This window comes from Ammodytes marinus, assembly GCF_949987685.1.
Source record: "Ammodytes marinus genome assembly, chromosome: 2".
NCBI classification, from domain to species: Eukaryota; Metazoa; Chordata; class Actinopteri; order Uranoscopiformes; family Ammodytidae; genus Ammodytes; species Ammodytes marinus.
In genome coordinates this window covers 24,911,321-24,935,669 of record NC_137231.1, presented here as the reverse complement: position 1 = coordinate 24,935,669, position 24,349 = coordinate 24,911,321, and the positions used below count along the sequence as shown (strand labels likewise).

General features: G+C 39.0%; 3 protein-coding genes across 4 annotated transcripts; 2 read left to right on the top strand and 1 right to left on the bottom strand.

The window, feature by feature from the left end:
* Positions 1-7: 7 nt before the first annotated feature.
* Positions 8-8,342, bottom strand: vdac3 (voltage-dependent anion channel 3). Of its 2 annotated transcripts, XM_080049530.1 has the most exons (10): positions 8,258-8,330; positions 5,416-5,528; positions 3,802-3,873; positions 3,542-3,591; positions 2,424-2,576; positions 2,249-2,301; positions 1,896-2,123; positions 1,570-1,720; positions 1,044-1,101; positions 8-952 (listed from the first exon to the last, which is right to left on the bottom strand). In XM_080049530.1, the coding sequence occupies exons 2-10, from the start codon at positions 5,522-5,524 to the stop codon at positions 861-863; spliced, it is 966 nt and encodes a 321-aa protein (XP_079905656.1). In that variant the 5' UTR covers positions 5,525-5,528; positions 8,258-8,330; the 3' UTR covers positions 8-860. The 2 variants fall into 2 exon arrangements, with proteins under 2 accessions (XP_079905656.1, XP_079905657.1); XM_080049531.1 differs by lacking the exon at positions 5,416-5,528 and having other exon boundaries at positions 8,258-8,342.
* A 1,987-nt stretch (positions 8,343-10,329) lies between these two features.
* Positions 10,330-12,954, top strand: enkd1 (enkurin domain containing 1; the record flags this gene model as incomplete). The annotated part of the gene is made up of 7 exons (XM_080052134.1): positions 10,330-10,414; positions 11,186-11,410; positions 11,615-11,787; positions 11,875-12,003; positions 12,236-12,378; positions 12,556-12,692; positions 12,794-12,954. The coding sequence occupies 7 exons, from the start codon at positions 10,330-10,332 to the stop codon at positions 12,952-12,954; spliced, it is 1,053 nt and encodes a 350-aa protein (XP_079908260.1).
* A 5,454-nt stretch (positions 12,955-18,408) lies between these two features.
* Positions 18,409-24,211, top strand: polb (polymerase (DNA directed), beta). The gene is made up of 14 exons (XM_080039715.1): positions 18,409-18,583; positions 18,900-18,957; positions 19,795-19,861; positions 20,762-20,836; positions 20,929-20,987; positions 21,188-21,237; positions 21,390-21,441; positions 21,570-21,624; positions 21,715-21,787; positions 21,886-21,956; positions 22,047-22,133; positions 22,276-22,343; positions 22,672-22,811; positions 22,946-24,211. Exons 1-14 carry the CDS (start codon positions 18,523-18,525, stop codon positions 23,038-23,040), a joined length of 1,011 nt encoding a protein of 336 aa, XP_079895841.1. The 5' UTR covers positions 18,409-18,522; the 3' UTR covers positions 23,041-24,211.
* The last annotated feature ends 138 nt before the right edge of the window (positions 24,212-24,349 follow it).

The following is a 24,349-nucleotide window of genomic DNA, read 5'->3' as shown; positions in this document are numbered from 1 at the left end:
ATCAAGATCATTGTGATTAACATTCTTTATTCCATTAATTCAACAACAATCATTTTGAGGTCCTAACTGTTGACTAACTCTCCTATACAAAGCACAGCACAGATAAAGTGTAGTGTAGTGGTAAATGTTGAATGGGTACAGGACACAAAACAAGACAAAGAGCTCCAAAATGCCATCGGCCTCGGGACCTGAAAAATAGACATTTAGGCAACTTAAGGTTCACAGTTTAAAAACTGTGTTACTGAGGTCAAATGGTGGAATCAAGGTCAACCCACTCAAGTCTGAGAGGGATCAGCAGCTCTTTGTCTTCTCTGCTTAAGTCTCTCTGGTGTTTATTGCATCTCTTTACAGTCACTGCACTTTTCAATGTGATACTGAAAAGTCACAAACTTCTGTCTAGCTTTTAAAGCATGCAAAAAACAAAATCAAAATATACCAAAACAAAAAAGAATCCCACCCAAAGTATATCTGAAGGAATCTGAGCTGAACACAGTCAAAGTATAAAGGTGCTTCAAAATGTGGCACATTATTTGTTGCACATGGGTTTTGCATGAATTACTTGCAATTTGCAATTATTTTGTTGTATTCTAATAATTTATGCTCAAAAGTTGGTAGTGGGATGTGTAAATAAAGTTAGAATTTAAAAAAATAGCCAACAAAATATTTTTTTTTCTTAAAAATTACAGTACTGGAGGTATTGGAGTTTGGGTTTCAGGGTTTAAGGCAAAATAATGTGTGTGTGCAGGACTCAGAGGGAAGGTGTGTTTAGGTGTCGCTGAGTGGACCTTTTACGGTATTTTCACATTTGGGCTCTTTATTCATCTCCTGCGTTGCTTTCCTCTCCTTTTTCATCCCTCCTTTTATGCCTCCAGCTCGAAGCCCATGCCGACCTTGTGTCCACCGCCGTTCACGTTCTTTCCGTCGATCAGACCTGAGAGAGTGAGCTTCACTCCTGCAGGGAGGGAGTGTCAGAGTATGTTATCAGGTAACCGTGCCTGTGCTCTTGTTGTTACAGGAAATTAATGAAGTCAATAATAGCTCACCTGGCCTGAGAGTTTGTGTGTATCCGACTCCAACGAGGCAGGCGTTGTCTACTTTGGTCTGTGAGGGAGAAAATGAAACATGGGTGACAGGTTAGATCACCATAACATCAGGAAAGTCAATGGATGACAACTGGGATAAATCATTTCATATATGTAAAGGAAGAGTAAGATAATGGCGTGAAATGTATTTCAGGTGAGATGCAGAGTTAGTTGGAGTTATAGGTTTTTTTATGAGGGATGGCAATGGTTCTGCCTGTTGGTAGTGGTACATCAGTCAACCGCTTTGGTCCAGACTGAATCATTCGAACAGATATTGGATGGATGGCAATGAAATGCTGTGCAGACATTAATCGTCCCTTAATGATGTATGCTACTAACTTTAGTGATTCTCTCAGTATTTCGACGACAGATTGATATTTTGGAGTGTTAGTGAAGGTAGAATTCCTTATGCACTGTAGCCATTGTCACTCTAAACCACTGATGCAGGTATTTTTATCACTTTAGATATTTTGAGGTCAGTTCTTACAGACAGAGAGGCATCCTTATCCAGCTGGTATTTGGCACCGATTCCAAAGCGTGTGTTATTGCTGCCGGCTGTCCAGGCCAGCTGCACCGCTGTCTCCAAGTGGCAGTTCACCTTCTGGTAAATGGAGCCACCGAACTCTGTGCCGTCGTTACTGAAATACAATATCAGAACACAGATACAAAAGGTGGAGATTAGCAACAGTGGATATTAGTCTGAACTCTATATGTATCATCCTGGGGAAATGCTTCCTGCGCTTCATCCAACCATGTATCACTTCCATTTCCTTTTTTCCTCTCTTTTTTTTTTACTTTGATGCTGTGACTCACACGTTGGTGTGCAGCTGGAAGTCACCGGCCTTGTATCCCAGGGAGAAGTTGTTCTGGGTCAGTTTAGACTTGGATGTGTCAAAAGCCAACTGGTAGCCGGCGAGCCAGCCCTCGTAGCCCAGCACGGCGGTCGCGTGGACGGTGGGACCGGCCATGTCGAAGTCCAGGTCGCAGCCCACGTTGACAAAGTCACGCTTGTAGCCGGTCTTCAGCTTGGCACTCTTCTTGCTAAAGGAGTAACAACAAGCAAAGGAAAGAGGGTCAGTCATTCAGATAGCATTGTTAGATCTGTATATCATTGATTGATTTATTGAAGACATTTTGAAAAACTACTTAGACAGGATTGCTCTTACCCGGTGTTGGGCACAAACGACGTGTCCAAACTAAGCTTCAGGCCCTTGGCCAGCTACAGACAAACAAAACCAGACAGCAGAAAAAAACAATGAGCCAATATTCTACTATAAATGTAACAATATTGTATGTTTTGAAAGTTTAAAATGTCTTAATATCTTGTTGTTTGACTCTAACCTGGTCCTCCATGGTGACTTCTGTGGTGAGAGTATTGTCTGTGTTCCACTTCTGGTTGAAGTTGAGGCCCAGCTCGCTCACTTTGTACTTGGTCTCCAGGTGGCCGGCCGACTTCCCCGAGTCGGTGTTGTTGGAGCCGGAGGTGGCAAACTCCTGCAGGACACAGAGGGATAGAGTGATGAGGGGGAGATGGAGGTAGAGAAGGAGGTGGGAATGGAAGCAGAATGACACATTGCTTCATTCACTACAGGAACTAGAGGCAGAAGGGGTGAGAAAGCATTCAGGCGGGGGGGAAAAACAAGCATTGCTTCTCTGCTTTTCCCTCTGCCAAACAATCCCTCTCAGGTTTGCATGGCTGGATATTTAAAAGAGGAACTTCACCTTTTGAGATGGAGAAATGGGTTGGGAGGTGAAAATATATGCAGTGCTGTGAGGGAAAGGTTTGTTGTGACTTTTTTTTTTTTTGAGGATCAGTGCTGTTTATGGCTGGTGTAGCAGATGGGATAATGGTGCCACCCAGACAAGCTACCGCACACAAACACGCAACTGGTATCACTGGCTTACCCTGCAGTGAACCTGTGTTTACCGTAATCATTACATAAGCACACACGCTCTCTCTCTCTTACCATCTGACAGGAACGTCCAAAGAAGAAAGCAGGAAAAAAAGAGAAAAGAGAGAAAGTTAGGGAGAACACACCACACAATGCGGAAATGTATTCTGCTCACTGGGAAATATGAAAAACAGCGCTACAGAGAGCGGAAAGCTGTGAGGGAGTGGATTTAAATGTTCTTGGTTTTTTTTTCAATGAGGGTTAGAGTTTTGTGGCATTTGGGCAACTCTGTATGCAAGTGCTCATTATGGTATTGCCAAGGCAACAGGTTTATATCAACACAGACGCACATCATGTCAGACTGATGTTGCTTGAGGGGGAAAAAAGAGTAAGGTGTGAAGTTATCGGGCAGACAGTGTCATCCTGCTGACTCTGTATGTTGGACTGATAACATGTCAGGCAGCAAACGCACTCTGACATGAAGTGAGATGCAGCGCCATGAGTCAGCCATTTGATCTACACAGCACAGACAGCGGAGTGAGAGGCTTAAACAACTGCAGTACTTACAACACCACTTTGGGACTTGGTCTTAACATCCAACTTGAGAACGCCATAGCCTGGGGAGGAAGGAAATTAGGGAAAATTCAGAAAGACAGAAAGGGTAGGAAAATAACTTACATCTTCAAACTGCAGAGCATGGCTCTACTGCAACAACTGCAGCATAACTAAACAGCACAAATAAAGCGACTCAGGGCTAACACAATGCTCTCTTATATCATATGTTGCTTCAGTTCAAACAGTTAACAGAGAAGTTTTTGTTGAGTTACCAAAGCCCTTGTTGAAGATGTCCTTGGCGGATTTCCCCAAGTCTGCGTATGCGGGAGGGGTGGCCATTGTGCCTAAGGAAACAGACATGCAAATTGAGATTTTACCATTTTTCACAACAGTAAAACACAAATAGAAACGAACCCATCCCTGCATTGATCTGTCTAAATGCATACTTAAAGTGATTCTCCAGCAATTGAGTAACACACCTCCATTAAGATGGAGCAACAACAAGGAACATGTTTTTAAAATAAAAAATAAAAATATACAGCTCCTTCGAATATGATGGATCCTACATTTCCCATAATGCAACTATATTGTGTCTGTCATTCCCTTCCAAGTAGAACACCAACATCTTTCATACGTAATACCTGGAAATTTGGTAGAAGTTTGGTGCCCAAAATGAGAAAACCCTGCCACAAAATACTTTATTATAGTCATTATACAAGTGTTATCACAGACTTAGGAATAAACTGATACAATCATTGAGTTTCCCCTTTAAATCAAATTGCTGGAACAAATACAAACAAATACACGCTGCATTTCTCTTGTTAACACACAGAGCTCTGCACCTTTTGTGCAAGCAGGCTAATGCCACTCAGAGAGCACTCCTGGAGGCACAAGCACGCATAAAGAGCTGTATTCCTTCTCAAACACACACACAAAGCATTGCAGCTAGCGTTTTCTACACACTCAGTTTCAGTATCCATCAGTATACATATTCATCTCAGCCTGGGTCACTGGCCATCTGGAGGGGGCCTGTCCGAATGCTTTTCTCCTCCCCCTCCGTCTTCCATGTGAACCCTATATTGATTGCCTGACACCCGGCCATAGGCAAGAAGCAGAGGTTGTTTAACTTATGGGACTGATCCTCTTGGGAGGAAGGGACGAGAAATGTGTAGAAGCGATGATTTTCAAAGATCACAAAGCCATCCAACAGGGACATTTCGCTGTAAGATTCACCTCTATGTTTCAATACTAATAATAGCCCCACTAGGCTATGCTTGTGTGAAAACCTAGTTAATATGTATGATGTGAAAAGAAATACTATGCAAGCCAATGCAGCAGAGCTAACCTAAGCAGAAGCAGGTTTGGTTAGTCAGCAACTGTGCGGTCCTGCACACCACTGCACTGCGCCGGGCTTCAGACTGTCATCAGGGTCCCGTGGGTCAGTGTGTGTGTGTGTGTGTATGTGTGTGTGAAGAAGAAATTTCAATTTCTGACAAGGTGACTTTGCAGAAGCTTAAGGAATATCCTCTATTCACTCACAACCTAGAGTTGGTTTAATGTTTAACTCCTAACTGGCCTTCCTCTGTGTGCTTTATGTCCTGCTGCTTCCTCCACCACATAAATGCTGCATTGTTTGCAGGCGGATGGAGACTCTTGCTTAAGGTAATGAAACCTCTATAAAGATAATGAATTAATGACTGAGCCAGAGCAGCAAAACAAAACGTTATCACTGCAGTCAAACAGAGACGTTTTAACAAAGTCTAAAGATGAATATTTCACAGATATCTAAGCCTGGTCTGATGAGACTAATGTCCTAAAGCAAAACTGAATCTAGGGACCCTGATGATGCGTCATATGCCTCTCTCTATGCACACACCCCCACTCACCATGTTTCTTGGGTAGCTCACATGTCTTACAGTGGCCTTTGTTCTCAGCCTGCTTAGCTTTTCCTGTCTTGTCGGGCTGCACCACACTCGCCATTCCTTTCTCTGCCATGTCTCTTCAGAGGAGGGACGACAGAAAAATTTGGCATGTGGTCCAGCGCTGTTTTGACAGCAACTCTATGTGCACTATATGTGGCTTTGTTTGCAGCTGTTGTGAATATCAACACGTTCCTTTAGCATTTAGTCAGAATCTGTGTCCTCCTTTATTTGCAAAGAACTGTCCAACTATTGCATCGCATTGTACTGTGTGTTCATAGGCGAACATATGCACAACATTCGAATACGATAAGGCCTTCTTGCAGCCGTCGTATGGCACTGAGAAATGGCGTTGTTTATATATCACATATTATATCAATATCACTCAATGGTTAGATAAAGCTGCCGTGAACTTCATGTCACATTGTCATTCACTTATAGCATGACACCTATAGGCAAGATGAGAAGCTATTTCTCTCCAAATGAGACTTTTCCACATGCAGGTGTGGTGTGGTGCTTTAAGCTCCGGCAACATTGGTTTTTAAATGATAAACATATCCTTATAGCATTAAATATTCATGACTAAATAAGCAACAGGCAGAGCTGAAGTTCAGAAACAGTTTTTCAACACTGACAAATTACCACCTTATAAGTTGACATGGCGAACGTAGCATTCAGTTGACTTTCTACACATTCAGCAGTTACAGAACAACCTTATCTTTAATTTAGTTGTATTTCTTTCTGCCTGGCAAATGAACGTCCAATTTAAATGTTTTATTCCCAAGACCACAAATTTCTGTTTATATTTAGATAATGTTGTGGTTTTGTAGTACAATGTCATTCCTTGTAAGAAGCTGATTGACTTATTAGATTTTTTTAAGGCCTCCACCTTCCTCACACACACAAACCTTTGACCATAAATCTCAGTATGTGTGCTGTCCTGCCTCTACCCCCTCACCACCTTCTCCACACAGTACATTTTTGACGCTGTCCCTCCCTGCATTCATCCCTCAGTCTCTTACACTCGCCTCTAAATTTAGCTCAGGTGAACCCAACACTACAACGCATGTGACTAGGATTTCAACGTGTGTCTTTTTCCAGGTTCAGCCTATAAACAAAAAATTATGAATATGGATTTATTTATTTTCTTGCCTGTATTGTACCTCCACACTGTATTTATATACAAACACAATCCAGTCACATGTCTTTAAAACTTTCACAGACTGCAACCAGATGACAGCCTTGACTGAGCTCAAAGGTCAAAATGGCACCCGAAAAGAAAAAAAGCAACCACACAAACAACAAAATGGTGGTGGTGGCTGTCAACAATTATATGCACAGTATCTTTAGTCTGTTGATTGTGATACTGACTCAAATTATAATTATTGAGAAATAATTTTATAATCATTCATTATAGTAATTACTCAATTACCTCTGTCTATGAAATGCCACTTGTGTCACATACTGTAAATGTATCAAACGCAAGTGTTTCATAAGTGTTGATATTAATTGAAGAAAAGCCATCAACTGCTGTTTACTGGTGACATAATGGTAAGATACTGTGTAAACAGGCAGTTGCCCAACACTGGTCCTGAACCTTCAGATAACGTGAAACCGAAGACTCTGTGTGTGTGTGTGTGTGTGTGTGTGTGTGTGTGTGTGTGTGTGTGTGTGTGTGTGTGTGTGTGTGTGTGTGTGTGTGTGTGTGTGTGTGTGTGTGTGTGTGTGTGTGGCATATATGGGAGGAATGTGTGGGTGTAAGATAAGGACAAGAGCAGTGCAGTCAAGTTACACTAACAATTTATAGCTGGAATGTAAAGTTAAGATTTGTTCACATCCAGCGAGTTTCAAAGTGTACATTGACATCATTGAGACTATACCTGGTTACCAGTGGGCTTGGGTCGTATAATGCCTTCTGCAACCCCCTGAATTATGATATGAAAAATGATAACGGTTTTGAGCTTTGGCACTTCATCAACAGGACTATGGATAGCTTTGTCCATAAAAAGCAACTAACAACAATATTCTACCAATCTTAGTATCATATTATTATGATGATGATGATGATGATATGGTTTTCACTTTCACACATCCCCCCAAGCTGACCATGATAATTGATGAGTATCAGTGGTGGTCAAAGCCACTCTTTGTTTAAAGGGCGTGCGTAAGGTGCGTAAAAGGTAACGGTGCTTCTTATTGTAGCGGTGCACATGCTTTTAGATAACACATAGGCGCCCTACCTACAGATAAGACGTTTAGACATGATTTAAATTTTATGGCATCAAGCCACCCTGGCCTATTTACGTGTATAACGGTTTTTTTTCGCCGTCTAGGCTACGTCCACCTTTGGTTTCCATTGTTCGTGCGCCTGAGATACGTCTGTTGCCTGCTCGAGTTTATCAAACTGCAACAGCAAAAGCTAACTTATAAAAACACAAAATATTTTTTTTCAGATATAAAATTCTTGATGTTGCACCGAAATGGTGGCATATGCTTCTTTACAACATTTACGCAGATAGTCCCCATTCAAGTGCCCTCTCGCCATCACATTTGGGTCAATGAAACTCCCTTTGAATGGGATTAGCTTTCATGCAGTTTACAGCTGTGGATTTAAACGATCTAAATGGATACAGAGGGCCTGGCATTAAATCCCTGGCCAACCCGCTACTGCACTCCCACCCCTATGTGTGACTCATGTCTCACTGACAGTCCAGCGACAGTTGACAACAGCAAAATCGTCTAGCAGAAGAACCGACTATAAGACAGTAGCTTTTTGAAAATGGGAATTTGCTAGTCAGTTATTTCTTACCTTTATTTGTGGGGCAGAGCGTGAAGAGTTTCTCGGGGCAGTTTGGGTGCAGCGGGACACAGTGAAGGAGAAAGCGTAGACAAACTCAGACTGAGCATGCGCAAATCAGACCTCCGGCAGAGGGCGGGGCATTGTGCAATTGACATTGAGCAAAAAAACTTATCAAGCAGTATATCTATAGGTACTGTTCTCGTAAATGATTCAAATCTGTAGCCTACATCATGTTAAAATGGTAAAGATCTGTGGTTTTCAGCCTTCTGTAGGTTTACGTGAGGATCTGTCCGATAATACAAATAGGAAATAACGCGTTCATAGTTATATTATGGTTCACTTCTCATAAGCATCTGTACAATATTGTAGGTCTGATGCCCCCATGCATTATTTCTACATGAACAACTCTACTCATTCCGAAAAAAAAATTTTTTTGTAGTGGTTAATTTTAATTAATGAACTGCAGCACCACATTACTGCGGGGAATAATAATAATAATAATAATAATAATAATAATAATAATAATAATAATAATAATAATAATAATAATAATAATAATAATAATAATAATAATAATAATAATAATAATAATAATAGCCTAATAAGTAGGCCTACTAGCACTAGCAATAATTTCACCTTTCGTAGAAATAAACATTCACAAAGTGCATTACACGAATAAAAGTTTAAAACTAGATAAATAAAAAATACATACATAAGCCAATGTAAAAAATAATGATATGAACATAAGCCATAAACTAAAAATATATTTAAGGAAAATGCTAAAGGCATGATGAAACCAGTCATCAGAATGCTATTATAGCTCTTTATAGTATTATAGCCACCGGTGTGAAACATGCTGAGGCACAACTGTGGAAATGCTGCATTTGTTTTGGTGTTATAGTTGGGACTATGGACTTGCGTCCTTGGTGTAATGAAACCTTTTCACCACTCGGAGGCAATGACCTCTAGCTAATGCTCTTTATAGGTCCATGAGCTAATGTCCCTGACAAACGAGGGTAATTATTTCCCTGACTTTAGCCTGTCAGAATGACCATCCTGTCAGACTGTACTGTGTCTGTGTACAGTAGTGTACCTTCCCAACACGCTCCAGCAATCACATGGTAATGTTTTGATTAATGTGAAAACTAAGGCCCGTAGTTTGGATTTGGGCTAGGAAGTCGTACTGAATCAGTGGGGTATATATTGAACCTGAAAGGCATTACTCAGGAAAATAAATACGCAATTCAACCTGCAGGATTAGAGCAGAAATACACCTGCTAGAACCAACACTTCTCCAAAGGAAGGTAAACAACGGCTTGAGACTAACCACGCAACGCTATTTGTAAGCTGTTGAAAGTAGCCCACTGTTGTGTTCGTGTCATGTGTCTGATAACCCCCAAGGTGTGTATTGGTTTGGTGAAATTTGGATAAAATGTCATTGTCTTCTCAGTGAACATCTCTCTTCTATCAGGTCGAGTTCTGTGTGCACTTGTCTCGTTGCCATGGTGAGGAATATTGCAACAAGTGTTGATACCTCGGCGTCATCAGTCTGCCAGAACAAAATCCTCTACTGATAAACAAGAAAACGATATCATATTAGAGGTAATTCACTCGATTTATTTAAACCACTTAACCAGGTTGAGTTGTATGAGAAGCTGTTGCAAATATTTCCCGGATGTGTTTCGCTTCTGAGCAGGAATTCGTCTATGGGTGCCGTGTGAAATAACACCAATGTTAGCTAACTTTACAACAAGCTAATAAACAATGGCTGTAGTTGGTCGGCGTTAACTACTGTGGCCACGTCGCATACTGATCAAAACACTTCTGCATTGACTCATGCAGTCAGTCTATGTGATTTGGTCCGGCATATATTTGCCAAAAAGTGCTTAAAAATATGCGTACTGTTATCACACCACCTTTAAACGTAAATTAAAAATGTTTTTACTTATTATCTCACTGGCCTTTCTTTGTGTTTCTGTTGGCACTTATTGCATGTTTATTGTGTGCACCATTCCTTGTATGCGTGAATTGTACCTGGCTATAAAACCGATTCTGATTCTTATTACAATTTACAGCTTCAGATGTGTGAAGGGCCTTCATCCATATATGGGCCAATCCCCCCGGATCCTTCTCTGTTTCCTCAATACTACCAACGACCATTTTCAGGTTAGATACAGCTACCAGTTTGCAGTTTATGTTATTTTCCAGTGATACTTGGGGCGGTAGGCCCACAGTTAATATCTATAAGCTCAGGAAGGATGTCTCTTTTTGTTAGGTATCACACCAAGACTACTTGTTGCAAATTGTTAGGTCAACACTCAATGGGTACCTTTTAATTACTTTAATTACCACTGACATGCTTATGCTTTATGTCCCACAAGCCCGGTCTGAGCTGGGAAAGACAGCTTTTAGCTTCAGTGCCCCTGACTCCTGGAACAACTTACAGCAACACATTAAACTAAATACCTTCATATCCTTTAACCAACTACAACCAACAAACTATCTTAAATCTGCCAAACTCTACCTGTAACTGTTTTAATTAGGCTATATTGTACTTTCACCCATTTCATTTTAATTGCTGCCACTCTTCGCTGCCACTGTGTAAATGTTTCAATTGTTTTTCTCTTCACCTGTTGTTGTGTATTTGATGTATTTGCATTGAATATTGTTTATGTATTGTTGTTTTTCCCTTGAATTTGTTTGAACTTGACGTCATTGTAAATGAGGGTCACCCGTCAATTGGTCTCTCGAGGATAAATAAAAGTTAAATGAAATGAAATGAAATTAACATGGCCCTACGTCCATCACATGTAGAAAACCACTTTTTTTAGAGGCACATCTTTTCTCCTTGTGCTTGAACATTTGCAGAACTTACTCTTTTATGAGCTTAACATTTGCCTTAAGTGACCTTGTTTGTTTATAATTTTCTTGGTCCAGCTCGCGGCCGTTTAGAGGGGAACCTCGATGGGACTTTGGCCCTGCTCTCTGGGCCACTGGCTCCAGATCCTGTGTTGCACCCTGGATACTACAGTGCTCGAACCCCACCACGCCCTGCCCGCATTGGCCCTAATGCCACCCATATTCTGGAGAGAGGACAGAGAGGAGTAATGGGAGAACTGCTCCAACTAGACGGTATCTCTATCACCCCTGTTCCCAAACAGAGTGAGTGCAATTGATTTTTTAGGTCTTTAAATTTGTGACATTCAAAAAAGGTCAAGAGAAGTTTTGTCTTGGAGGTTGGTATCAGCTTATATTTACATTTTCTAAGGTGTATTGCAAGTAAGAAAGTTGGATTGAGCTCACTAACCATGTATGAAAATTCTGAAGTATTATTTAAGAACACTTTTGCAATTATTAACCCTTTAGAGAAGCGGGTACATGACTTTGGTAAAGAGAATGTGCGTCGGCTCAGGGAAATCCAGAGACGCTGCAAAGAGCATGAGGCTGAGAAAACACAGTCTCGACCGGTTCCAGTCAAAGCTCTTTGGACTTCCTCCAAATACCTGGACACCCCATCCAGGGTGATGGCCCAGCTACAGGTAAGGAGCATGTCTGCCAAAGATGTTAGTCCTTATGTTCTTAATGTTTCCTCAAGTTCACTTTCTAATCTTGTCTCTTTCATGCAGGTTTCCAGTCCAACTGTTAAACCACAGTGCCATACCTTTCTGAAGGCCCACTCTAACGGTGGATCTAATGACCAACAGAGGCCCCAGTCCAAAACCTCCTGCAACTCTATACAGGACCTGAACTTGCAAGTGAGAATTACAAATAAAGGTTTACTCTCTCTTACATGATCAGAAAATAAGAGATATAGTTTATTGACTTACATATTTTTTCTGTTGACAAGAGAAGAGTCTGGCTTGCAACTCTCTCTGCTCCATAGTTATTAATTAAACAAAATACATGAATATGCATTTTTCTCACTTTGATGTTCGATTTCTCCTTATCGTTTAAGTTCTAAACATGATTGGTTATATGTGGATAAAGTTACAGGTGCAAGGCCGGTCCATAGACTTCATCAAACATAATGCCCGGGCTGCAGGAAAAACTGTAATGCGTCGGTCCCAGTCGCTGACAAGCCTCAGAGAAAAGCCTGTCCCTAGTGCAGTCAAGGGACAGGTGCCTCAGTAGTGAGTAATTTTATGCCATATGTAACCTCTTTATCTTGCTATCATAATGCTTGTCAACTCAAAAGTAGCCAATTTGGTCAAAACAGCGTATTCTTCACAACAGGATTTTTTAAAATGTTGACACCCTTTTACTGTTGTTACTCATTTATATTCTCCCTCACATTGACAAATACTCAGTCTTGAGGAAAGGAAGGAGCAGTGGCAAAAGGAGGAGGAAGAGAAGAGGAGGAACGCACCTGATCCTACAATCCCAGCTGGTCACACCCTAATGACTGAGAGTGACAGACAGCAGACACTAAAGTCCCTCAAAGACAGTATGTCTCTGTTGCTCTCTGCCCTTACATTCATTATGGTCCCATCACCTTACAGTTCAACATGTAAAGTGAATGTCTTCTTCTCTAATTCTTTTCCGCAGCACATCGCTCCCTGGTGACGGAGCTGCTATCGCTGCCTCTCAAAGCTGACAGTCTGAGCCTTCGTACACGTCGTGCTCATCTTGATTGTAAGCTTTCTGAAATCGAAGAGGCCATTAAAATATTCTCCAGGGACAAAGTCTATATAAAAATAGATTCCTAACACATGGGGAGTATGAAGGGGAGGAGAGAAGGGGAAGAGGAGAAGATGGTCCTGTAAATCCCTGTAAACGGTTTTTATCGAGATTCATTTCCATTTTGTAGTTGCATTATGTAACATAACACTGAACCTTGAAAAACTGATTATTATTTTAATGTTAAGGATTCAGAATAGAGATATAATAACTTTATTTATCCCCAATGGAAAATTGTACATGCTTCTGAATAGTAGGTTTCTCTTGGGGTTGGGGGGGGGGGGCTGATGCACTGTAAACTCAACAGTAAGTGTCATCTGCTGGGATGTAATTATTTGTTTTTGTACATAATTGGATTGTGGTTTGTAATAATGAATATCTTTTTGAAGTCATGGTATATGTATATTTTCCTGGTATTAAAACGTATGATGCAAAATGATATTTTACCTATGTGAAATGCTTATTGTTTTAGTAGTAAAAGGGATTTGGAAGGGAACAGTTCAGAGGAAGACAGAGTTGTAAGGAAGAAGGTTGTGAGGGAGGAATTTAAAGTTATTCTTAAATTCAGAAAGGAAGACGAGGAGGTAAATCTAAGCCCGATAGCAATATCAAGGGAGCTAAAAGAGAGGATAGGGGAGGTGGAAACTGCGAAAATATTGAGAGGGGGAGACCTGTTAATAATTTGTAGAACAGAGGAGCAGAAAAATAAGGCGTTAAAAATCAAAAGTATCTGCAGGAAAATTGTCATGGAAAGAAGGATTATTGGTGAGAATAGTGTGACAAAGGGAGTCATAACAGGTATTCCAGTGGAGGAAGATCTGGATAAACTAAAACGTGGAATTATCGGGGGCATGGTGAGTGGAGCTAAGAGGCTGATGATGAGGACAGTGGATGGGAGGAGGGAGGAGAGTTTGTCTGTGCTCCTGGAATTTCAGGGTGCTGCAATCCCAGACAAAATAAGAATTGGATGCATGAGCTTTCCTGTAAGGGCATATGTCCCTCCACCGCTCCGTTGTTATAGATGCCAGCGGTATGGACATATAGCAGCCGTGTGTAAAAGGAAACAGAAATGCCCAAATTGTGGAGGAGACCACCGATTTGAGGAGTGCAGAGAGAGTAATCAGGACAAATGTTGCAATTGCGGAGGGCAGCACAGGGTAACATATGGGGGGTGTGAAGTAAGGAAGAGGGCTGTGGAGATCCAGCAGGTAAAAACAACAAGTAACATAAGCTATTCTGAGGCAGTAAGGAAGGTGCAGGGACAAAGGGAAAGAGATGAGAGGAATGGCAGAGAGCGGCAGCAGGGGGCAAGAGGAGAGGAAAGGCAAGCAGCTAAAAATCAAATAGAACAACTGACAGCTGAACAGGTTATTGTTTTTATAGCATATGTAATCAACTGCACGGATCAGGTCAAACAAAAAACCGAAAAAATTAAAATCATTGTGAAGGGAGCCGAGAAGTTTTTGGGACTAAGAGATGTGTCATGGGAGGGTATCAGCAGGAAGCTTGAGGCAGAAGGAAGGCAGGGAGTGTCGGGTGACAACAAGACAACTTGATTGTCTTGCAATGGAACGCGAGAAGCTTGATAGCGAATGGGCAGGAGTTTAAAGGATTTTTAAGAGATTGGAAGAACAAACCAGAAGTGATTTGCATTCAAGAAACATGGCTTAAATCAAACTTAGATTTTGTTATTAAAGAGTATGTGAGTATACGTAGAGATAGGGGGGAGGGTAGTGGAGGGGGGTGTGTGATATTTATAATGCAAGGTTTACATTATAGGCTGTTGGGGAAAGGTAAATATTTTGAATTCTTAGTAGTTTGGACAAAAGAAGGTAAGGTTAAAATTGTTAACTATTATAATCCATGTAAAAAACTTTCTATAGAGGAAATGAATGAACTTGTAGGGTATTTAGGAGGGAAAGTTATATGTTGTGGAGATTTTAATGCGCATAGCACGTTGTGGGATGAGTATAATGATGATAATAATGGGCTGGTGATAGAGGAGTTAATGGAGAGTTGTAACCTTGTGTGTCTTAATGATGGAAGTGGGACAAGATTTAACATCAGGACGGGGTCGGAATCAGCCATTGACCTGTCACTTGTGTCAGATTCATTGGCAGGTGTATGTGAATGGGAAGTAATTAAAAAAACGACGGTAGGAAGTGACCATTATCCGGTAGTAATAAAAGTAGGAGTGAGTATAGAGGACAATAACACAGAGGGAGTGCAGAGATGGTCGTTTAGTGGAGCTAATTGGGGGAAATTTAAAATGGTTAGTGATCAAAGTATGGGGAAAATTACAGGGGATGAAGATATAGATAAGTTTAATCGATCTGTTTGTGACTCTATTTTAGAGGCAGCAAAGGAATCCATTAAGAAGAAGAGAGGTAAGCACAACAAGAGAAGTGTTCCATGGTGGACTAAGGATTATGATAAAGTAATTAAGACTCGAAAATAAAGCATTTAAAATGTTGAAACAAAATCACAGTTTTCAAAATCTTATTGAGTACAAAAAGATGCAAGCAAGTGTAAGAAGAGTAATTAAAAATGCAAAAAGGGAATATTGGAGGTCATTTTGTAACTCGGTGGGAAGGGAGACCAAAATAGGTAAAGTTTGGGGAATGATTAGGAAAATGAATGGCATTAAAAGAGAATATGGATATCCAATCTTATCGAATGGGGAAATAACAGCAGTCAAAGATGAAGAGAAAGCAGATATGTTAGCAAAAACTTTTGTTAAAATTCACAGTTCAGATAATATCAGTGAAAAAGGAAGGATAGGAAGGGAAACTACAATTGCAGAGAATGAAGAGTTATTAGAACAGGAGGAAGATATTAATGATTTACTTAATAAACCATTTACAAAGATAGAATTGAACCGATCTCTTAATAAAACCAAGATGTCAGCGCCAGGTAAAGATCAAATATGTTACATCATGTTAAAGCATCTAAGTGAATCAGCTAAAGAGATTATTTTGAAATTATTTAATAAAGTATGGGAGGGTGGAAAACTACCGCTAAACTGGAAGGAGGCAGTAGTAATTCCAATAGGGAAACCAGCGAAGGATTTGACAAATCCAGGGAATTATAGACCTATTGCTTTAACATCCAACATGTGTAAAGTAATGGAAAAAATGGTTAACGTATTATGTAGAAAACAAAGGATATTTATGTAAGTACCAGAGTGGTTTTAGGAAGGGTAGAAACAGTATGTTTAGAACATGATATAAGGAAGGCACAAATAAATAGAGAAAGAGTAGTGGCTGTGTTTTTCGATATTGAGAAAGCGTATAACATGATGTGGGGAGAAGGACTATTAGTAAAGCTTGGTAAATTGGGTATTAAAGGTCGAATGTATAAATGGATTAAGGATTTTTTATGTGGGAGGGTAATACAGATACGAGTCGGGAATCAATTCTCAGGAAAATATGGTATTGAAAATGTAACACCTCAAGGGAGTATTATAAGTCCTCTATTATTCTCTTTAATGATAAAAGATGTATATGAAGAGATAGTAAATGAGATGGGAGTTTCACTTTTTGCAGATGACGGGGCAATATGGAAAAGGGGAAGGAATGTGAGCTTCATAGTGCAGAGATTGCAGAGGGCTATAACAAGGGTAGAAGAGTGGTCATATAAATGGGGTTTCAAATTTTCTGTGGAAAAGACAAAGATAATGTTTTTTACTAGGAAGAAAATTGGGAGCGAGGTTAAATTAAAGATATACAAACAGGAGTTGGAGAGAGTAAAACAGTATAAATTCTTAGGTTTATGGTTTGATGAGAGGATTACATGGGCTGTACATATTAAGAAGGTGGTGGACAGGGGCAAAAAAATACTTAATGTAATGAGGTGTTTAGCTGGGTGTGTGTGGGGGGCTGACAGAATAGCGTTAAAGGCTATGTACACTGGGTTAGTCAGATCTGTGTTAGACTATGGGTGTGTAGTGTATGGGTCAGCTGCAAAGACATCTCTTAAAAAAATAGATAATATACAGTATCAGGCTTTGAGGGTATGTACAGGTGCAATAAAAACAACCCCAACAGCAGCACTACAGGTAGAAATGGGGGAGATGCCTCTAGAGTTGAGAAGAGTACAGCTGGCCTTGAACTAGATTAACCTTCGGGGCCATAGTCAGGATCATCCAGCACAAAGCACTTTAAAACCGTGTTGGGAAAAGCAGAAGAGGGAAACAAAAAGTTTTGGATGGACAGCGAACCAGAGAGCAGTACAATTTAGAATAGATAAATTAAACATAGTTCCTACAGTACCGATGCCTATAATTCCACCGTGGATTTTGCCGGATGCTACAGTTGATATATCATTATTAGAAAACAAAAGCAGAAATAAACAATTAATACAGCTGAGTACATAGAAACATTCTATAGTTATGTTCAAATGTATACAGATGCATCGAAGGACTCAGATAATAAAGTAGGGGTAGCTTTTACTGTACCGGAATTTCAAGTGAAAATAGGGAAGAGGGTTAATAATGAGGTTTCAGTTTATACAGGTGAACTGCTGGCAATATTGTTGGCAGTACAGTGGGTGGAGGACAATCATTTGCTCAGATTCCAGTTCAGCATTAAAGAGCCTACAGTATAACCGTTCCGAAAGCAGACCAGATATTCTGATTGAGGTTCAGCAAACATTATACCGAATACAAATGATGGGGCTTATAGTGTTTTTTTTTATGGGTTCCAGCTCACATTGGGATAAGAGGAAATTAAATGGCAGATAAGTTTGCAAAAGATCTTACCAAAAAAATCACAATTGATATAAGTATAAATATAGGTCAAACTGAAATTAAAGGGATTATTAAGCAAAGACTGAATAGGAGATGACAAAAGCAGTGGGAGGAAGAGCGGAAAGGAAGATGGTTCTACAGAGTCCAAAGACAAGTGGGAGATATGAGATGTGGAGGTAAGAACAGAAGAGAGGAGTCGGTTCTATCACGACTGAGGTTTGGGCACACAGGTCTGAACAGTACACTGTTTTTAATAGGAAAACACGAAACAGGCAGATGTGAATGTGGGCAAGAAGAGACCGTAGAACATGTTATAATGCAGTGTGAGAGATATGAGGAAGACAGAAGGCAGATGAGGGAAACATTCAGAAAATAAAAAGTAAGTTTTGATTTAATAGATATTTTACAAAAGAATTACAATAAGTGTCATCAAATTATATTGAATTTTCTTAGGGTAACTAATTTGTTTTTGGAAATATAGCTTATTTTTTTAATTATTATTATTATTATTATTATTATTATTATTATTATTATTATTATTATTATTACTATTATTATTATTATTATTATTATTATTATTATTATTATTATTATTATTATTATTATTATTATTTATTTTATTTTATTTTTTAAGTGAGGTTGTTATTTATGCCACACTCCATACCAGTAGATGGCGGCAATGCATCTTTAAGTTGTTTGCCAACCGCCAAAAAACATTACACAAGAAGAAGTAGGAGCTACGTCGCTAATCAGAGGCTAGCCAAGATTAGAAAAAGAGTTTACCTTTTTATGCATGCTTAAAAGACTGTATAAACTTTGAGCAGACGTTTGAGAGCGTGTCAAGTCTACAATGAGCAAGAGGAAAGCACCACAGGAGTCCCCAAACGAGGGCATAACAGACTTTCTTGTCGGTACGTGTAGAGGAGTCAGACGGTTGAGCATAGCTAGCCCACAGTAGCTAAAGTGACAGCTTAATTATGTTTCTGAGTCAGAAATAACCTCCAAATGAATTAGCTTACCTGGTATATATTTGTATTATAGGCTTAATGATGCTGTATCTTTCACGCTTTTTAATTGGGTTGTATTGGAGTTAAGAATCAGAGTTTTTCTGTTGTGTCGTTTAAATGCCCGTAGCTGAGAGTTGGCAGTTAGCATACAAATAGTGTCAATAAACTGTGAGTGTGAGATAAATTGGAAATACATGCAATATCCTGCTTATGTTTGCAGAGCTTGCCAATTACGAGAAAAACGTCAACAGGGCAATACACAAGTCCAATGCGTACAGGTAAGTTTCTGAAGCCTCGGTGAAATGTCCTTTGTTTAACCAGGAGAGTTTCAACTGAACGTACAGTATATGTAGTGGTATTTGAATAAAACATACATATCCAATGCATATGACGATGTGATTAGGGGAATGCAGTGACATGGATGGATGCAGTGTAGTCATGTGCCACATCACTAGAAAAACAGTCTTTTTTTGTTGTTTCTCTTCAATTACATATTTGTATAGTTATATTATTTGTTTGATACGTTTGTATTCTACATTTCTTTTATACGTTTTTTTTTTTTTTACTATTTGATCTGCTGCACTATTCATTTTGCTGCTGTGACAATGTACATTTCCCTGCTGTGAGAGGAAGAAAGGATTATATAATGTCCTATTTTATTTGCAGTCCATGACGCCATGAAGAACAGTGATAACTTGTTTTTTATGAAACTGGTTTAGAGAGGTGTCAACAACTCAATCTATTTTATTGTGATTTTGGAGACTTTTTGAAACAATTAGACTACCCTCAGTGACGCAAATGGTGCGAATACAACAAAATCATCTATCTGTATTATAGTGCCACACTGTTCATTACAAAATACTTCTCTAAAATTGTTTCAAAAACTGTAAATCAAAACCACTATGGAGGGAGTGCAGGGCTGTTTTTCTCAGACTGCATTCATTTTAGCTCGTCAGCTAAATATTTAATATATTTGAAGTCAACTCTTGTAACAAATGTTCTGTTGTATTTAGCAGAAGCTTTCACATCATCACAACATTGCTACTTTATGTATTATTTACATCTTATTAGTACTTAAATATCTTTTGAAAATTATTTTATTATTCCCTGTCCAGGAAAGCAGCATCCACCATCTCCAAGTACCCTAACAAAATCAAAAATGGTGAAGAGGCCAAGAAACTGGTATGTGGCTAGATTTATTTTTAAACTATTTAGTTACATCAATTAAACTACTTATATGACTGCATTGCCATGGTGACCACAGCATCACTGGTTAGATTATTTCTTATTTGGCCTTTGTTTCGGGCATGTCATTCCCGCTTCTCTGCTCACATTTCCTATCGGACTCTTAGCTCAGATACAGTATCCACACAATAAAGATGACAATGCTTGAAATGATTAGATACTCTAATACTTCTGCTGTCAGGCTGTTCTGCTGTCAGGCTGTTAAACCTGGACAGCAGTGTCTGGACATGATTCTTGTTGCTGTACCACTTGGGTATCAGTGTCGTTGTTAGGTACCTTACTTATTTATTTATTTATTCACTTGGATCTGATGTTTTTTATTCTTTTAACTGTGCAGGCCTACTCATGCCCAGCCATTGTGTCTCTCTGACATATCCTGTGTCCTGTTTATTGTTTTTTATTCGCTGTATATTGTCTGTTATGTGTTGCTTAGTGTGTGTAGGACTGCTGAACTGAATTGCCCTCTGGGATAAATAAAGTTGTTTGATTGATTGATTGATTGATTGATTAATATTAATATTTATATATTGAACTTGACTAGGACAGACGATTTGAGCTTTGCTGCTTTAAGACACCTCATGTCACTGCAATGTTGTAGTAGTACTACTACTAGCCGTAGTTGTTGTCTGGCTGTGCGAGATAAGTTTAACGTTGCCTGTTGCCGGTGACTCCATAACTAATTGTCTCCACTACCGTTAATGTTCTCATGTTGGTGTGGTTGTGTGTTGTGTGATGCCCTCTGCTGTAATCTGAAATATTGTCAACAGCTACAACTCTATACATCTTACATAACTGCTGCCAATCAGCACCCTCATGTCTGTTTTCACTTTTCAACAGGAAGGTGTTGGAGCTAAAATAGCAGAAAAAATTGATGAGTTCCTACAGACTGGCACATTAAGGAAACTGGAAAAGGTTGGTCGGGATGTGGGAAGACATGAATGATGCCATACTCTGTATGCATTAAGTAATAGAAAAATTTGAACACAATACTTTTTCTATTTTAGATTCGAAATGATGACACCAGCTCTTCCATCAATTTTCTCAACAGAGTTACTGGAATTGGGTATGTCTATCTCAAGTGTTATCTACATTTATCTTTTATTAAATGTTTTATATGGACATTCACAGTGAAATACATCATTACAAAATGAAATGCATTGGGTTACAAATTTACTGGAGGGGATTTTATGAGATTATTTATAAAAGTATGTTAACTTCATGTGCTTCATGTAACAAACTGCCTCCCTTGTGTCCTTGCTGTAGCCCTGCAGCAGCCAGGAAGTTTTTTGAAGAAGGGGTGAAGACATTAGAAGGTTTGTTCAGGAGTTGTTGTTTAATGTTGTTATTGTCTATTACATAATATACTATTTGACATACAGTACATGGCTCACTCCTTAAATGTTGTGCACAAGGTACATTGTGCTTTGGTATTACTTCAAATTGTCTTTGTTATTTTCTGCTTCAGATCTAAAAAAGATTGAGCACAAGCTAAACCATCATCAACAGATTGGACTTAGGTAAGTTTGGCTGCAGGTGTTGGTTAAAACCTTGTTTTTTCTAAATGTGTAATTCCTCTTTAGCAAAGTTAACTGTTGAGTCTTCCTCTATTGAAACATAAGCTAATTGATTATTTTGCTGCCTTCAGGTACTTTGAGGAATTTGAGAAGAGGATTCCACGAGATGAAATGGAAAAGATGGAGGTGAGATCAAGCAATTATATTGTTATCATCCATCTTCAAATACGTTTTATTTCAAGTTTTCTTTCTTTGTGTACTGATGTTTTTGTTTAGACGATGATTCAAGGGGATTTGAGGGATGTTGATCCAGAATATATCGGAACAATCTGTGGAAGCTACAGGAGAGGTAAAACTTTCCCTTTTAAGTGTATTACTGTTGATGTTGGTTTACTGATGGACTTCAAACTCTGTTAATTATGATATTGATCATAATATAAATTCCAGGTGCTGCATCGAGTGGTGATATTGATATTTTGCTGACCCACCCGGACTACACCTCTGAGACTGAGAAACAGGTACGACTACTTTAGCTCACTTCTCCTGTTGTAAACGTTGCCATCAAAGAAAGTTTGACGCTTATTCTTTCCATCTATCTTTCTTTCCAGCCCAAGCTCCTCCATGCAGTGGTGGAACATTTTGAGTCCATTGGGTTCATTACCGATACACTGTCAAAGGGTGACACTAAGTTCATGGTGAGGCTTGTCCTTATTTTCTCTCATGAGCTCAGCTGTATGTGTTTGATGTTGTTATTGGTAATGCAATTAGCACAGTAACTATACACACCCCGTGGAGCGCATGACTGTGGTGACGGTGTGCTGGATATTGTTTTCTTAGGGAGTCTGCCAGTTGCAGCGGAGTGATGATGATGAGGAAGAATACCTTCACAGGCGTATTGATATCAGGTACCTTACTTTATATTGCTCAATATGTACTGTTTAGCTTTTTAGCACATGTTTATTCAATACAGCAACTGGATTGAATCAGTTGGTTTATTGAGATGCCAAAAACAGTTTTTGTCACAACCTATGATGTCTGTTGAGGTCTTCAAATCTGCGGTTTTCCAATAAAAAAAAAAAATCTCCTATCTACTAAAATACTAAACATGCATAGTTACGTATAATTAGATATATTGCAAAACGTAAAAAAATTAAAGCAAACCTTCTCTTACTGATTTTTCATTATACAAGCATTTATTCCTTCTCTCTAACTCTACTTTTTATATTCCCCTAGGTTAATTCCCAAGGACCAGTACTTCTGTGGTGTTCTGTATTTCACTGGAAGTGATATCTTCAATAAGAACATGAGAACTCATGCTTTGGAGAAGGGCTTCACTCTTAATGAGTACACCATCCGACCACTTGGGGTCACTGGTGAGTCTCAGTCAAATATGAGGATATATGAACTTTCTGATCTCTGTTCCAGCCCTGTCACTTCTGGTATCAGTCAACAACTAATGATTAATGCATTCAGCTTTTCATTCAAGCTTTTTTTTTTGTGTTTCTAGGTGTGGCCGGGGAACCTCTGATGGTGGAAAGTGAGAGAGACATCTTTGAATACATCCACTACAAATACAAAGAGCCAAAGGACCGCAGCCAGTGAAGCTAACAGTCAATAGTTACATCTGTGTTTGAAGCTGAAGCTTTTCTGCAGAAAAGATCAGCCGTGTGTGTACAAATGTGTTTTATTGTGTCATTCTTTTATATACCGTACTCACCATTAGCCTGGCTCCGCCCGCCTACCTACTTCTGGCCAAATTTCATTTTCCCTTCTGTACAAATGAAATGAAGTACGATGGTCTGGTTGGACCAGGCTAACTCACCATGTCATTGAAAGAAAACAACTGTGAAAGTAAATTTATTTCTTTGATAATTTTTTCTCTTTTTAAATGGAAACCATCCCCATTAAGAACACTTTAAACTAAATGCAAACATGCCCTTATCAAAATTCTTATTTTGATTGTTAACCTAACCTAGATTAAATTCTCCATGTGTCCCTGTGAAAGTCTTTAGTTTTTAAGAACTTTATAAATCATGCTCAACAGTGATGTATTTATTTTTATTTTTGGCACACTTGTACATTTCCTTTTTGCTGTACCAAAAGGTTTTTAATGTATCCTGAGAGGAACAATCTTAAAGAGAATAGCTTCTGTTTACAATGATGACCTCTATAATCAAGGCATTTTGACAGCAGTGCCCTTAAACACTTTGGCTAGTTTGTGCAAAGGTTATTTAAGGTATAGTTATTACATATAGAGACAACAGAGCTCATTTCTCATTTACAATCGGAATTTAACGTTATTAACCTGAGAGTATATCCTGCAATCTGGGAAAAACAAGAATTACAATGAATACTATAATGTACACAGTTTTTGGGGCTAACCGGCTCAGTTTCTAGTTATAGACACTTATTGCGGTCAAAATGATCGATTTGTTCGGACAAAAATGAGAATATACATTTACCTCAGTTATCGACTGATGTGTAAATATGACTGTTACACTGGTAAACTTGATTAGTTGTTTGCATGTGTGAAAATGATTTCCTGTTTTAGGTAGTGAAGCATTTTGTATCTCGTGTGATTTCCAGGTGGCATTTTCCAAATAGTAGAAAGAATGGATCGTGGTGATACATATTTGAACCTGTAACACAAAACTTGAATGTTAGAATTAGGACTTCTGTTTAATTTTGTATGTGGATGATGGCAAACATTTAAGAAAATGTTTAAGTGAAAAATGGAAAACTATTGAGTTATGTAGGTTTGCTTTGGCTGTGTACACCCAATTGTTTACTTGTTTGTATGAGCAAAATAAATGGGTATAAAAAAGAAAAGTATGCTTTTATATATTTACATTTTCCCATTTTTGGAACCTTTGAAAAGGGGGGAAATTAAAAATGGATTTTTGGTACTTTT